Raw genomic sequence first — 16,009 nt, forward strand, 5'->3', positions numbered from 1 at the left:
GAATCAGTGTGGTTTTACATGAGTAGAATGTGTGCTTTTATTTAAAATGCATCTCTGGGTTATTTGTGGGGCATAGGAATTTGTTCATTTCCACCCCCCCCCACAAAAAAAATATAGTCCGGCCCCCCACAAGGTCTGAGGGACAGTGGACTGGCCCACAGCTGAAAAAGTTTGCTGACCCCTGGCCCAGAGAATGGTGTGAGCAGTGAGCAGAAGGACTACTGCCTCTGATTCTGCCTCCCATCAACTCAGAAGTTTCTCCTGAGGCTTACTGAAGCCTGTTCCTAGGGGATCCCTAGCCACCCTTCCTTGCAACCAGGAGATATGTTCACAGGAGTTCATCACCTTTCAGCTCAGGTAAACTGTGAGGAGGGCCCCATCCTTGTCTTGTTTCATTGCAACGCCTCAACAACTGCACAATTTGTGTTTGTTTGTAGGCAATGACCTCCCAGGTCTCACCTCATTTGCCTGTTGGCCAAACAAGTCTGACCAACGGTCTTTCAGCTTTTCACACCTACATTTCATCTGAGCGTGAATTTGGGGGACCCACTTCTTAATCAGGCTGCGGTGAGCCCAAAACTTGTTATCACTGGAACACCGGTGGTTGTGAAGAGAAGGTGTTTGCCTTCACCTGGCAAGCAGAAAGCCCCCACCCCAGATAATAAGCTGACCGTGATGCCCTGTGCTGGGAAGTACAGTATGTGAAATGTCAAAGGAGGAAGGGGAGTGGGGTTTCCTGTCACTGGGCTGGATTAGAAACATGAGCGGTAATCTTGCAATCGTGATTGAAGATAGAGAACTGGTAACTGTGGCTTCAGATAGGATGTTGTTGTGATTTTGAAACAGATAAAGCAGTTTTTCTGCTTGATGATACCTACACATATGCAAGCAAAAATGTAAAGTGCAGTTTAGATAATTTATCCTAACTGAAAAAGCATTGGCACCACTGACCCACTTGGGCATGTTCATTTTATTTTAATTTGCTGCTTATACCTATTTTCTTCAACTTGGAAAATAAGACTGTTTTCTCTTGAAAACAAGTATGTGCAGTTGCCTTTATTCTTAATAGAAATTATTCTGAAATGCCCATGCACTGACTCTCCAGCTACTAAACATGGGGTGAAGATTGAGTGCACAGAGAAATCAGGTGCTGTGAATGTTACTGCTGCTAAAAAAATTAAAATGGGGACAGGTGATGTGCTGCTCTGGTTATATGTTAATAGCACATTGTCTTGATAGTTTCTTCAGTGGCACAGCCAGGCTTGATGGGGCCATGGGCAGGTGGGGCATACTGCTACCCTGCTTCCCCCGCCAATGGTTGCTCAGTGCCCCAGCCCACTTGCCAAGCAGTTGAAAGGGACTAGACGACCAGGGAGGAGCGAGAGAGCACACCCCTCCCCACCCCCGAATGTCTGAGATGGTTCGTATCACCAGTCTTTGGCCAGATCTTTCGATAATCCTAGAAATCACTGTGTAAAAATCTAGGAAACTGCAGACCATTGGCTTAATATCTGTTCTGGGAACAGTGGTGGAAAGCATTACAGATATAATTCTGAATCATGCAGAAGAACAAGTCTTGCTGGAGCAGAACAAGCATGGCTTTTGCAAGGCCATCCTGTCGAACTAACCATTCTGAGTTCTTTGAGAATGTCAATAAGCATGTGGATAAGGGTGGTCTGGTAGACATTGTGCATCAAGACCATTAAACAGCTTCAGAGAAATTTCCTCAGCAGAGAAATTTCCTTAGCAGTCATGGGTGATGAGAACAAGTATTTCCATGTTTCAAGAACTGGAAGCAGAATTAGTATAGTCAAGGATCCACAGCACCTGGGACTGGAACCTTTCTTTTTCTTCTCTTTTTTCAAAAGCAAGCTGATGCTTGTAGCCATTGAGGGAAAGCAGAGCTGTTTTCTCATAATCACTGACGGCAAAGGATGAATGAGGTGTTTTGGTCAGCAGGCGATAGGATTTCCTGACCTACAGGGTCACTAACACCAAGTGCCGATATAAACCCTGAGAAACCTGGAGCTGGCCCCGATAAGTATACTGCAGAAGAAAGAGTAAATGAATAGTGACCAAATAAGTTTGGAAATGATGCATTTTATTTGTGATGTTCTGGAACAGCAAATATCAGGAAAATATTCAGCCTTATGCTTTATTGTAATCATAAATATTTGTGATTTTCAAAAGTAGCAACAATAGTTTCATCTTTTTGGTGAATTGCTTTTCATTTCTTTCTTTCTTTCTTTCTTTCTTTCTTTCTTTCTTTCTTTCTTTTTCTTTCTTTCTCTTTCTTTCTTTCTTTCTTTCTACAATCCAGCGGTGTATAATTTTTGGGAAATACTAAAAAACAGAAGCCATAAAGTGTCTCCACCACTTTGTCTGAAGCAGTGGTCAGCCATGTCCCTTTGAGAATATTAAAAGCAGCAAGACATGAACCACAGCGTTCTCTTGGTACGAGAAGAAACTGGGTGGTTGAATGAGCCCTGGGAAGGCTATACAAGGCTCTGTGTGTTCTTACCTCAAGCTTTGGTGTGCGTTATGAATGCCTACCCCATTATTAAAATGGCCATGAGGTTACTATGGGATTGCTTGGCCAATGTTTACATTCCACAATATTGTCCTTCGAGTCTCTCAAAGCTGCTAAAAAAATTCTAGCATTTGAAGATGGGCAGTTTATTGAATTCTAATAATGACTTTAACCAATGACAGCTATTTGAACCAACTGACACGACCAGATGATTGGTTGTAAGTCACTCTGGGTTGCTTTGGGCAATATAAAGTGACTAACAAAAGTAAGAAATAAGATAGTAAGATGCAGTCAGCCCTTCTAAATAAACCCTCAGTCATCCTGTGAAGGCACCCAGGCTTGAAATTTTGGATATGTCAAAGAGCCTGCTGAAAAAGCTGTGCCGCTATTCTTACCAAGTGACTAGGAAATGGTAAAATCCTAGTTTCTGGGAAATATCTTAACAACTTTGTTCTCTGGGAGTGAAGTTTAAGGCGGCAAAACTCAGATCAAACACTTACTGATGCCCTTACTCACACAAAAGAGTCGAATAACTGGCTTTTCTGCTTTTACCACCCAAAGAAAATTTCTGCTAACAGAAGATTTAAGAACAAGTCTGATGCATCATCAAGCCTGAAATCAGAGTCCAGAGGCATCATGCTGCCGCTTCCCATGTTGGCCAGCCAGATGCGCCTGAGAGCCTATAAGCCGAATGGGAAAACAGCAGTTGTTTGCTCTCCAAGCACCTGGAATTCAGGGGTAGACTGCCTCTGGACAAGGAGGTTCCCCTTCGCTGTCATGGCAATCATATTACTCATAAACATGGACCCAGCGTCAGCGTGCTGCCCCTTTGAAACCATTTGTGCTTGGTTTTCCCTTCACGGGGCCTGTGACCTTCTCACTCCTGGGGTTTAGTTCGACCAGAATCCGGAGTATCCATTTTCAGAGTTAACTCTCAAAAGATGACTCCACCGAGGTCCGACGAACAACGCAGGAGCTGCCCTTCCCCATTGGCTCCGCCGCTGCAGGTAGGCGGGCCTTGGCCTTCCGCCCCTCGCCGACCCAGGTGCGAACGTGACGTCAGCAAAGCCCCCTCAACTGCCAGAAAGCGCGGGCTGAGGCGGCCGCTCGCTCTCGCCTTTTAAGCTTTCTTCCCCTCCCCCACCCCCAGCCGCGACCTTTTCGAATGACAGCCGCTACGCGCAGGGCTTGAAAGCGATATACGTCACGAGTCTCCTCAGATCAGACCCCCTCGCCAGGGAATTTCCACACAAGTTCTCACCAAAGACATTTAAAGCGCGCGACTCCCCCACCGCCCCAAAAAAGAAGAATATTATTGGCTACTGTAGTTTAAGGGTGCTGGAGACTGTGGCTGTGAAGGGGGCACGTTGGTGGGGAGGAGGTGCCGGGTCTCTGCGAAGCCGCCCCTACCCCACCACCTTCTCGCCATAGGCCATTCAGGCAGCTTCGCGGTGAGCTCCCACAATGTTGTTAGGAGACTTCTCCTCCCCCTCTTTCGCGAGCCATAATTCTCGCAGCCTTTTAACGGCTTTCCCCTTAGGGAATTCTGGGAATTGTAGTCCTTATGGGGGGGGAGCGGCGGAAAGTGGACCTCTAACGGTTCTCAGCACCCTTAACAAAATACAGTTCCCAGGATTCCTTGGGGGGGGGGTTAAATCGCCGCTCTTTAAAGTGGTAGGAGATAGCACTTGAAATGTGAGGGGCTGTTGTAAGAGAGGGAGAGCCGCGGCTGGCGCGGAAGGGGTTAAGGGGAGTCGGAGGCTCCTCCTCCTCACGGGAATTCGAGTGTCGCTCTCTCTCCGGCTGTACCATTCCTCCTGGAAGCGGGGGGGGGGGAGGAGGAGGGGAGGAACCATTAAGGCTTCGCTGACGGAGAGCCATCGCGAGCTTCCAGCGAGTGGCCGCAGCAGCAGCAAGCGCCCGCCTCGTCTCTAGAGGAGGAGGAGCTGCAGTTGCCGCCGCCTTTTGCACGTAAGAACGGGTGCATACGCGTGCGGGAAAGAGGCGCGTGCAAAAGGTGGCGGGATGGGGCGCCTGGGTGAAGCGAAGGCCTGGTTGTGGAGGCGGCGGGGCGAAATCCTCCCTCGTAGCCGCCGGAAGGCCGCCCCTCCGTCTCGCATGTTCAGCAACCTCCCTCCCTCCCTTGAGACTGAAAGCCGGGCAAATCCCCCAATGGGAAGCGCGGCGGGGGAGGCCTGGCTGGGCGCGCATTCGCACGACTGAGGTGACCCGGGTTACGACACGCGCGTCAAGGTGGTCCAGGGGAGTGCGTGCCTCCGCCTCTCCGGGGCAGGCTTCCAGATGACCGACAACATCAGCCCCACCCCACGCCCCTTCTCCAGCCCTGCTCTAAGCATACAGACAGACAGCAACCAGGTTTGCTCCTCTGCCCTTGCTTTCCATCTTTGGGTAGACCAGGCATCCAGATACCCAAGGCTGAAACTTCCAATCTGTCCCCTGCTTTTGCAACTGTGCCCGCTGACCCCAATTTCCTGAAAAAGGCCAATGCACTCGGATAACACAGGACTACACTGCTGGGCTGTGACTCCTTCCTACTCTGCTAAATAGGTATAGCAAAGCAGAGCTATTTTGCACTGCTGGCAATAAGCGGTGCACCCTCAGCTGCATAGCCGTCTTGATACTGGTATAATAATGATGGGGTCTTTTATGCATATATACTGGCCATGGAATTAAGATTTGAGAGGTTGCAATTTCTGCAGAGATTTGAGCTGCAAGCCCTTCACTGTGTATCTGCAAAAGTGTCTAACAATATCTTGCGGTTTTCCTCCTCCAACGTTTCTAGGGAGAGAGGGCTCTGTGCTCTTTGTGTCCTCCCTGACAAGAGGACACCAATTGCAGGAGCCATTTTACCAAAAAGGTTCTATGGTCCCTTCTGGTCCCTGTTTGTAGCCTTGAATTCATATGGTTGGTCTGTGGGCCTGATTCTACAGCTCTTCAAGTTTTATTTCCTTTTCACTATAGCCTCACTGTGTTAGTGCTGTACTTAATATTTTCTTCAACCCTTGCTAACTGTAATAGCATTCAAGCATTGTGTGCATTTCTCCCTCCTCTCAGTAAATTCAGTTCAGAAGCTATTTTTTTCAGCATTATGTCTGAATCAGCTGCAACTGATGGGAAGCCTGTCAGTTACCGGCCATTACTGTACCACTCACAGTCAGAGCAGGCCTAGCTGCTGTAATTGCTGGCAAAAGTAATTGAAAATGTGAAAGAAACCTGTGCTCCCATGCCGATTTACAGAACGTTTAACTAAGTGCGAGATGTCTAGATTACTGTCATTGCAGTTGTTATGTAGCGAGCCCTTGGGTCATCTTGACTCTGCATTTCTGCATCCTCCCAAGGTGCTTATTTGACCACTGAAAAGTTGGAAAAGGGGCAACAGAAAAATGGTAGTCAGCCCACTGGGACTTGCTTCAGGCAGGATTGCAGCTTGTGACCTTGCCAGATTAATGATCATTATGACTCCCTTGCAATAAAAGTTGGAGATGAGGTTTCCTATGTCTTCTCGGCAAGAGCTGGCTTCTGACGTAGGGAGAAATGTCATTCCCCAAGCACTTGGAAGTAAATAACCTCATTTCCCCACCAACAGGTTTTCCCCCTCAGTCACAAATTGGTGGTTTGTTCGTTTTGGGCTGTAGTTACGAGATCGCTTCTTCTTGGGGACTTCCGGGGTGGCGCCATCGGTAATGGCGGACTCCCTCTGATCCGGAGGGACTGGCTCTACGGAAATCGGGTCTGTTCCGCTACGGCGAAGCGGGGACCCTTTAAAAAATCACAGGCGGGTGAAGCCTGTGACCGTGGGACTCGGCGGGCACCTTTCGCGCCCCCCCCCAATTTGCAAAGGAACCCAGTTACGGGCTCCGGAGCGAAGCGGGGCAAGCGGCGCGGTGCTGAGAGTCAACTGTTTCTTCCGTGGAGCAAAGCCGCACAGCCGTTACCGGAGAGCGCTACCTTTTTCCTGTGACAATCTGGCTACAAAAACAACTACCCGTGAGTAGGTTAAATTTGGACAATTGGACTCTAAACAACGACCCGTGAGTAGAACGGAAAATTGGACTAAGAAATTCCTTTTAATTTGGCACTGAAGCGGGAAGGTCTAAACAGGAAGTCAGCCTTCCGCTCTTTGTAGAAAGATTAAAGCAAAGACATGGCAAGCTAGAGTTTAGAAAACCGTTTGTAAAGGATCAACTTTTATCATCTAAAATTACTGAACCCCCTTTGGAAGCAGGAGAAAAGGGGGGGATTTTTTCTGGACTGTTTAAACCTGCAGAAGAGTGTGTAAAGAAAAGCAATTTTCCACCGTCTTGAACCTGGGAGCGGGGTGTCAGGACAGACGTTTTCGGAGTTCATTGACTATAGACAAACGTTTTTGACAGACAGTTAAAAGAAGAGAAACATAGTGATTCCATTGTTCTCCTTCACAGTTAGAAGGAACAAAATATTGACAAAATATCTGAAAAAGGAAACTTTGTTGTTAGATCTGCTTTAAAAAAGAGAGAGAGAGAGATGGATACAAATAGAAGTTCTTCCCCTAGAGGGAGCTTGTGAAGCTGTTATTAAATCTGAACTGGGGAGCTTTGCAGCTGCAATAGATTAAGATCGTGGGATCAGACTTTGACCTTGCACAACAATGTACTCGGAGGCTCTGGTGCGTGCTTTCTGCAAGACAAGTGCTTTATTGGAACAGTTACATGAGAAGACGGATTTGATGACTGTTGCGATCAGAAATTTTGGACAGGTAGTGGGTATCTATATAGAACCCACTCAGGAATCAATTCAGGAGTGTGCTCTGACAGATCAGATGAGGGAGGAGGTTGCGGCTGGACCCCGGGAGGCAGAGATGGAGGGAACTGTGGCCCAGCAGGAACATGAGTTGTTGGACCTGACGAATGAACCTGGAAAAAGCCAGATTTGGAGAGATCTTGTTTGGCTTGGAGATGGGGGGCTGGATTGACCCCCCTATGCAGGGTTTTTTTGACTTTTCAAGTCTGGCGTTGGGCCGGGAGGAGTTTGGAGTTGGGGGGGTCCTCAACTTTGGAGGGACCTTGAAACATGCTTTTAAATACCACATGGAGTTCAGTGTGGACTATGGAAAAGGGGCTGATCTGTCGAGAAGGGACAAAAATATTGTCAAGCTGGAGTCTCCACGAGTGAAAGGAGCAGAAGACAAAGTAAAGTACAGGTATAAATATGAAGAAGATCTGCGGAAGGGACATGGAAGAGACTTAAGGGCCTCGGACATAAGGTTACCAGGTTAATGAGCTAGATGGATGAGATAGAAAGGACTGACAAAACCTGAGACCAGGAGGAAGAGATGTTGGATGAAGATTGGAAGAAAGTTTTTAAAAATTCTACTTAGGAATGTTTTCCAAAATTAATGAGTATTAGAAAAATGTTGGAACGAAATTATTTGGCTTTAGCAGAAATGTTAAAAAGAACTATGTAAGAATATGCTATGTGTCAGGGGTTCAGGAGCAGAGGCACAGGAAAGGGAGGAAATAGAGAGCGAGGGGGAGGAGTCCGAAGGTAATGTTAGCGATGACAGCGGTCCGAGGTCTCTGAGTCTTTCCAGCGAATCGGAAGATTCACAGAAAGGGGCTCCCATGGTCAGAGCAAGGGGGGTGCCGAGGGGGACACCCCAGGAAGAAGGGGCCAGAGGGGACTCAGAGAGAAGCAGTATGGCTATGAGAAATTGGTATAAATAAGATTTAAGTTTTAAGTTTTAGGGTTCTTTATGGTAAGATAAGGTTAAAATAGATTAAGGTAATTTAATGACAGAATATTATGAAAAATGGAAAGGATTTGCTGTGACAATCAACAACTAGAATACAAAAAAAGGGAGGTGTGAGGAGTTCGATGAAATAAGGTAATGACAGTTAAGGATTTGGGAATATTGGATCTGTTTTTAAATCTTTGTGGCTTATTTTTGCTTTCTGATTTTGATGTGTTATGTGTTTTGTTTTTTGCTTTTTGCTTTTGAATTTTATCGATTTGTATTGTTTAATTGCTATTTGTTTCTTGTTTTTTCCTTCTTTTTCTCTTTGGTTTTTTTTTGTAATTTTAAAATTCTCAATAAACATCATTTAAAAAAAAAAAGATCGCTTCTTCTTGCCTGGTGTCCCTCATAACCAAGGCTCCACTTCAGTGGGTATCTATGATCTCTTGTCTCCCTTGAAGATTGACGTAGATTTAAAAAAGGGTTGAGATCAGATATGCAGCTGGCAGGAAGCTCCTATTTCATCACTCTTCCAAGAAAGAAATGCTAAACCAGGGCTTTTTTCAGAAAAGTGCTATGACCTTTGACCTTCCCAGGACTCTGTGGGTGTTTCTGGCCATACTGATGCTGGCTGCTTTAAGGTGCTGCTAAGGCACTTAACGTTGACCTCTGTCCAGCAATTCTCCTTGCTATATCTTTCTTCTTTTCAGTAGCTCCTCAGTTTGGCTGCAACTTGGATTATTGAGCAGTGGTGATTGAACAATAAACTGTGCAGATAAATGTTGCTTTGCCTAACACTTTGTTTCTCTCTTGTTCTGTAGTGTGTGTGTGAGAGAGAGCTAGCCTTTTGTTACTGAGGCGAGCAAAACGCCCAGTTTTCAACATGACTGCCAAAAGGGCTCTGGTGATCTTGGCCAAAGGAGCTGAAGAGATGGAAACCGTCATCCCCACAGACATCATGAGGAGGGCAGGTGTGAGTATGTCCTGGGGCTTCCTAGATAGCTCTTCCTTTCCTCTATTCCTCCTAGCATTGTTGTTGTTAACAATAAGACACTGTCCATGTGCAAGAAGTCAAGTCCCTTCCTTGGCATAGGGAGCTTACAGTAGCCGAAATGGTTGTCCTGTGCCTCTGTGTTGTTGCCTGCAGGTGGATTCCTCATGAACTAGATGCTGAGCTGGTTGCAACAGTGTTGACTGTTTAGTCCTAGGACCTGGAGGGCTCATGCACTGTTTAGAGTTGCATGGACAAGGCATGTTTAGTTGCTTGGCAATTGCGAAGTGGTTTGAGAAGCCATTTCTGCTGAGTTTCCCTTGCGTAGGCAAGCATGGGAAGTACAGCAGGCCACCTGATTTGAGAAATCCTCCAGAGCAGAAGGTGGCTGAACCCGGAGCCCGGGTGATGGCCAGGGATGATGGGAGCTGACGCCCTGCAGCATCTGGAGGGCTTTGGGTTCCCCCACTTCTGCTCCATGCAAACAGCACTTTGGGCAGGAGAAGGTGTTCTGTATTAAGGATGGGTAGGTTTACATTCTCAACAGTCCTATCAGCCCCACTCTCCTTCCCATACCACCAACCCTCTCCCTCTGCTATTACGTTGGGGAGAAGGTTATATACAATATAGAAAAGCAGACCCCCATCCCTCCAGCCTTGAGCCAGGAAACGAGAGAGAGATTTATATATACAGGTGATCTAGATGTAGGTATATGCAGGTGGGTAGATAAAGGTCTCTGCCTGTTCTGTGGGCTCAGAGGGATTTACAGCAGTTTTATCATTCTTGTCCTCGTGGGGCTCACAAAACCAAATGTTTTGGCATGAAAGAAGCTGAAATAAATAAAAACTGTTCTTGTAAACGTTATAAACCCTGTTCTAATAAACAAAATAGTGAAATAAAGTCGAACCTCTACTTACCACTGCCTCTTCTTACGGTGGTTCCAAGGTGCGACTATGGCAAACCCTGAAGTAACCAGCGGGTTTGCCGCCATTTGCACATGCGCAGAAGCGGTGATCGCTGTTCGCACATGCACAGAAGCGGGCAATCACCGTTCACACATGCGCAGAAGTGGGCAATCGCCTGCGCCTGTGCACAATGGCGCCTCTCCTAGCGACCTGTTTCAACCGCCAGACGGGCCTCCAGAATGGATTATGGTCGCAAATAGATGTTCTACTGTAAAGTAAACCACACCATCCAAAAAGCTATCCAGAAGCAGGCTGGCTGGCACCTGCTAGACGCAAAAATGATGTGCTGTAGAGCAGGGCTGGACTGCAGAACAGAGGCCAGTTACAGGGGACGGAGACAGTATCTCTTTCTGATTGGCCACTTGTGCAGACCAACCATTAGTCCTCTGAGTTTGATATAGCCGCTTAATTCCACGTATGACTCTTTAACAGCTATTGTATGCTCACATATTTAGAGGGGGTATGCTAGAATGTCTGCAGACATTTATTTGGAGCCAGGGAGAGGTGGGAGATATTGTTCAATTATGAATTGTGTTGCTCCCTGTATAGATTTCTCTCAAGTGATTCTTCAGAGAGTTAACTTTTTGAATAATAGCGGGTGGGGTTGGTTACTTGCTGATGGATTGGGTGGGGGAGAAAACACGCTATATGCAAATTTACTAAATCCCCATTGTGCTGGGGACCACTAATGCAAAAATTTACCTCCCCCAAACTCTTTCCATTTCTTCGGTGACTCAGTAGATTTTGGCAAATAAAGCAAAGCTGTCTGTTTTCTCACCAGATCTCTGTGACTGTAGCCGGCCTGACTGGAAAAGAGCCTGTGCAGTGCAGCCGGGATGTCTTAATTTGTCCCGACAAGAGTTTGGAAGATGCCCGGAAGGAGGTTGGTGCCACACAGATTCCATGTTGCAAAAAAATGGGTGCCCCGCCTCTTTCATATTAGGCCTGAGTTTCTTCATCATCATCTAGGGGTGGCCTAAGGGTACCTTCAGCTTGCACAGTGATAATAATCAGGAGAAAGGGGGAATTGCTGAGGAGCTGGAAACTCCAACTGGTAAAGAGGCAAATGGTGACTCTGGGAACTTTGGAGAAACCTCTCACGGTGCCTGCATGTGGCTTCATGGAATCATGGCCACAGAAGGGAAATGCAGTGGTTGAACTTGCAAGTTTCTAAATGGCGTTCCATTAGCAAATGTGGATAGTGATTCTCAGTGCCACTGAGTTTAAATAAACACTATGACCTTACATGTCAAACAGATGCTAAGAAATGGCACTGTGAAAAAAACAAAACACCCCACAATATTTATAACTTTTGGAGGGACGGGAAAGATGCTAGGATCAAATCTGTCTGGAAGTAGCATCCTCAGATCTGGAAGATCTCTTCTGCCCACCCACAAACCCCAAAATCCTGTAGTTTTAATGATGAAGGGAAAACCGTCACACCAGAGGCTCTTATTTCTGTTTATTCCAGGATTGAGCTATGGCACAATATTGAGCGTTCGGTAGCCTGCTAAAGGATAGCTGCAAATAAGATGTTTGCTTTTGTTTTTCCAGTCTTCATGCTTTTCTTTTGCTAATGCTTTTTCCTATTTTTAGGGACCCTATGATGTGGTGGTTTTGCCAGGAGGGAACCTGGGAGCCCAGAACTTGTCAGAGGTAACAACTTGGGGAAATGTGGGAACTTCCCTCCTATTTGAGCAAATATTCTCCCGTTCTGAAAGTGAAGGAAGCAGAGTGCAATCATTCCAAAGTCCAAAGTAAATGTTGCAACTGCTTTGGTGTGTCTAAAGCCAGACTGGTTTCTTTTCTGGGGGTACTTGGTCCACGTTCCCTTCCTTTGTATAAGGCTGTAGATACAAAAAAGCCACAACTGAGCCAGGCTTACTCGAGTGGTTTTGAAACAAAAGAGGGTCCAATGGCATGTTTTGGGGTGTGGGGGCAGGGAACGGAAGAAGTAGTTTCCTTTAGTCATCTAGTAACAACAAAATCTTCCGACACCTTCCCTTGTACTCTTTTTCTTTGTTAGACAACCAGTTCTGATACATAACAGCCTTCTTGTGTGCATAGCTGGAAAAGGATATATTGTTGATCAAATATATTTCCCTGCAGTCGCCTGCTGTGAAGGAGGTACTGAAAGACCAAGATGGCAGGAAAGGGCTGATTGCTGCCATCTGTGCAGGTATGCTATCAAGGTCTGCACCCAATACTCCAAAGATCCAGGATACCAACCCTGCATAGAGCTTCACCTACCACAGCTGATGCCATTGGCTGCCTCACTTCTGAGGTTTGGCTTTCTTGTGCCACTGATGGTGTAAAGAAAAACACAACTAATATCGGCAGGCTGCAAGTCTTGCGGGTTTGAAAACTGAGAGTTGAAACGCTGTCTCCTCAACGGGTAGAGATTTGAGAGAAACTTGAAGATAACAATCCTGTTAATTGTGCTTGCCCCCATGTGGAAAACGCTCTGTTTATACAGCGAAGCAGGCCTGGTTTGTTTTTCGAAGGGAGGCTTCCTTTAGGGGCAGCTTCTCTGAGTTGGGATGTGACACAAAATAACACTGCAGAAATAGCTGCATTTCCCCCATGGAATCCTAGGTCCCTCTTCCAGTTAGCAGCTGCTGGCTGTGATTCTCTTCCCTCCTTGCTGCTTCTGACAGAGTGGCTGGCCGGGCTGTGCTTGCCATATGTGGTGTGGCTTGACCTTCTTTCACCGCTTGGCCTTTGGGTGCTGCGAGTGTCGGGTTCCGCACCCTCATCTCAAAAGCATTCTGGGTTGGCTCTTGCGAAGGGATCTATTTGCAAGAAATGCATGTGGATGTCTCAAGCTTGGCCTGCCGCTCCAGGAGGCCTCTCACTGTAGTGGGGATCCTTGGCTCAGTCTCTCCTTAGACACTTTTGCTGTGGGAACTCCTCTGAAGTGGGAGTGCGTGTCATTCTCCACGCAAGGGTTTCCCTGCTGGGAATTGGCTTCTTCTGGCCAATGGGGAAACACCAATCTCCCTCTTCTTTGGGGCAATAATAATCCTTCCAACTGCTTATTTGTATTTGCAAATGCAAGAACCAGCCAACCTCCTCCTTAGGGTGCAGGTGGGGCTGACTTTGACATATGGGCAGAGCCACATACCTGTCAAATGACCTGCAGTCATGGCGACATCAGGTGACTGACAGGTGGGCAGCCCCAGCACCCTGTCGAAGTTGCCCTATAGGGTGTGAGGAGGAGTCAGCTTCACCAGCGCCTTCCCCACAGGAAACTTACCAGCAGGACTCTGGGTTCTGTTCTAGCTCTGCACACCCGAAAGGTGTTACCAAACTTCCTGTTACCTTCCTCTTCCAGTTCAGTGGTTTAACCAGGGCTAATCTTTTAGTGACTTGTTAATGACACAGGACACAATGGTGGTTTTGTCGCCAGATTAAAAGGAGGGAGATCACTTTCAACTCTGCATAAAAGTTCCCTCTCTTAGTTTTGTCTCTCTCTTAGTTATGTAGATCAGTTCAGTATGTGTTGTACTTTGCTCAGTGGGACTTAAAGGGAGTTAAAGGGACCCTTGACCATTAGGTCCAGTCATGACTGACTCTGGGGTTGCGGTGCTCATCTCTCTTTACTGGCCGAGGGAGCCGGCGTACAGCTTCCGGGTCATGTGGCCAGCATGACTAAGCCGCTTCTGGCAAACCAGAGCAGCACACAGAAACACCGTTCACCTTCCCGCTGGAGCGGTACCTATTTATCTACTTGCACTTTGACATGCTAGGTTGGCACTTTGACATGCTAGGTGGGCAGGAGCAGGGACCGAACAACGGGAGCTCACCCCATCGCGGGGATTTGAACCGCGACCTTCTGATTGGCAAGTCCTAGGCTCTGTGGTTTAACCCACAGTGCCACCCGCGTCAGTGGGACTTACTCCCAAGCAAATGGTCATGGGTGTACTACAAGTTGCATAACTTAATTGCTGGTTGTTTCCAACTGGGGAATCGTCATCCCACATATTTGGAAGTTTTGTTAAAACGGGGGGGGGGGGGGGAGGTTTTATGGCCTTCCTTCATTTAAACCTAATGCTATCATTTCAAGCTTATTAACTGCACACACTTAACTGTTCCTCCCAAATCCTGCATGGGTAGGGTGTGTGATGGTGGTAATGGAAGGGTGAGGGATCCCCAACACTTTTGTGGATCTGGCCTCACTTGCCACTTCGCTGCTGGGACGGCTTTCCAGCATGGTAAATGTGGCCCCGGGTTCCAAAAAAAGGGTTCCCGCTATAAAGTGTGCACAAGTGACGGCTCTTTGTTGATCTCTAGGACCCACGGCTCTGCTGGCACATGGCATCGGATACGGATGCAAAGTGACAACCCATCCCTTGGCCAAAGACAAGATGATGAGTGGAGGTAGGTGGCTGCAGGCGCACGACAGAGATTGACTTGCACAGACAGTGTTTTGTGAAGCACAGCTCAGGATTGTAATTGAGATGCTTTTCCCCCAAAAGGAATGTTGGGTAACGTATGCATATTATCAGAGACTTTGGTTTTGAGAAATCGCCAATCCTGCGAGACCTAAATCTGGTGGCAGTTCAAAGTTTGAGGTTTTTACTGCTTTGGGTGTCCCTCCCCCCCTTACAAACCATCAGTATATAAATTTTATGAAATAAATAAAGGATGAGAATTGCGGCTTCTCTCCTTGCTACAGTGGATGAAGTTCATAGGTGGGGATGGAGTTACTTCCTACACATTCAAGTCAGCTTGCTGTGGCTGATGCTTGCTGGAGTAACCTGTTCTGTTTTGTTTTTTTCCTTGTGCTTTTCTCTGAAGACCACTACAAATACTCTGAGAGCCGTGTGGAAAAAGATGGGCACATCCTCACCAGCCGGGGACCCGGCACCAGTTTCGAGTTTGGCCTTGTGATTGTGGAAACGCTGCTGGGGAAAGAGGTGGCCGCTCAGGTGAAGGCCCCCCTTGTCCTGAAAGACTAGGGCAGTGCCTTGCTGAAAGAGGAGAAAGCCTTGCGGCAGAAAGCCTTTTCCCCTTTTTATAGCAATAGCAACACACACTCTCACACAAGTCAGGCAGCACCCTTAAGCGCAGCAGCAGCAGCAGAGATGATAGTTGCACTTTTGCCTGGAAACTTGAAGCAGCCTGGAGTGGAAGGTGCTGCTGTCCAAGCCCCTTTTGTGTTTTCCGAGACCCACTTGCTTTCAATAAAAGAGGAACTCTGTTGAAGAGGTTTGTCTTGTATTTGTGGCCCTGTTTATTTATTTAAGAATCCACATCCCATTGTTCTTTTATCTTTTATCCCAAGAAAACAATTTTTAAAAATCTGTGAGTACAACAGCAAAAATAAAACCACGGAACTGTAAAACTTAAGCAGTGACCCACCTGCAACCCAAATGTGTTGCAAAACAGGCTTGCTAAGTTGGTGGCCTTGAAGCCATATGAAGTTGGGGCTAGGTGGGCAGCCGTCCTGGGGTTGGAATTCAGCTAAGCTTTACCAGATGAAGCCAAGTATTTTTCTTGCACTGCTTCAGCACAGGCAAAGGTGTGGATTTGTTTCATTGTTTGAAAAGATGCAAGATTTCGCCAGACCATCAATGGAGCAAGTAACTGACAAGGGATAGGTTGAAGCCATGGCCTCCATTTCCCCTTTCTAGCAAACCTTTTGAAGCCTAAATTTTAGAATCACAGGTGCAAAATGGCATTTTGACCTCCATGCAAAACAGTGTTTGCTTATCAAATTATCTGGTTTGCCTAGTCAAGTCATGCAAATGGAAGATAAATGTTGAGGGAAGTGATTAAATAAGAGC

At 46.9% G+C, this 16,009-nt stretch overlaps 1 protein-coding gene and 1 long non-coding RNA gene across 3 annotated transcripts; one reads left to right on the forward strand and one right to left on the reverse strand.

The window, feature by feature from the left end:
- Window positions 1-2,084: 2,084 nt before the first annotated feature.
- LOC308483402 lies at window positions 2,085-3,537 on the reverse strand. Its single transcript, XR_013989661.1, has 2 exons — window positions 2,314-3,537; window positions 2,085-2,249 (listed from the first exon to the last, which is right to left on the reverse strand). It is a non-coding gene; the product is annotated as an uncharacterized lncRNA (long non-coding RNA).
- A 121-nt stretch (window positions 3,538-3,658) lies between these two features.
- PARK7 (Parkinsonism associated deglycase) lies at window positions 3,659-15,428 on the forward strand. 2 transcript variants are annotated; one of them, XM_081017218.1, is made up of 7 exons: window positions 3,659-3,981; window positions 9,086-9,237; window positions 11,002-11,103; window positions 11,817-11,876; window positions 12,330-12,399; window positions 14,514-14,600; window positions 15,021-15,428. In XM_081017218.1, exons 2-7 carry the CDS (start codon window positions 9,148-9,150, stop codon window positions 15,179-15,181), a joined length of 570 nt encoding a protein of 189 aa, XP_080873344.1. In that variant the 5' UTR covers window positions 3,659-3,981; window positions 9,086-9,147; the 3' UTR covers window positions 15,182-15,428. The 2 variants fall into 2 exon arrangements, with proteins under 2 accessions (XP_080873344.1, XP_080873343.1); XM_081017217.1 differs by lacking the exon at window positions 3,659-3,981 and adding an exon at window positions 4,345-4,501.
- The last annotated feature ends 581 nt before the right edge of the window (window positions 15,429-16,009 follow it).

The sequence above is a fragment of the Podarcis pityusensis genome (genome assembly GCF_964106645.2).
Source record: "Podarcis pityusensis genome assembly, chromosome: 8".
Classification (NCBI taxonomy): Eukaryota; Metazoa; Chordata; class Lepidosauria; order Squamata; family Lacertidae; genus Podarcis; species Podarcis pityusensis.

Bases quoted from the DNA above. Each gene is read 5' to 3' on its own strand.
- PARK7 (XM_081017218.1), top strand. From the start codon at position 9,148: ATGACTGCCAAAAGGGCTCTGGTGATCTTGGCCAAAGGAGCTGAAGAG. The intron at 9,238-11,001 runs GTGAGTATGTCC...TTTTCTCACCAG, and splicing joins ACATCATGAGGAGGGCAGGT to ATCTCTGTGACTGTAGCCGG. The intron at 11,877-12,329 runs GTAACAACTTGG...ATTTCCCTGCAG, and splicing joins GAGCCCAGAACTTGTCAGAG to TCGCCTGCTGTGAAGGAGGT.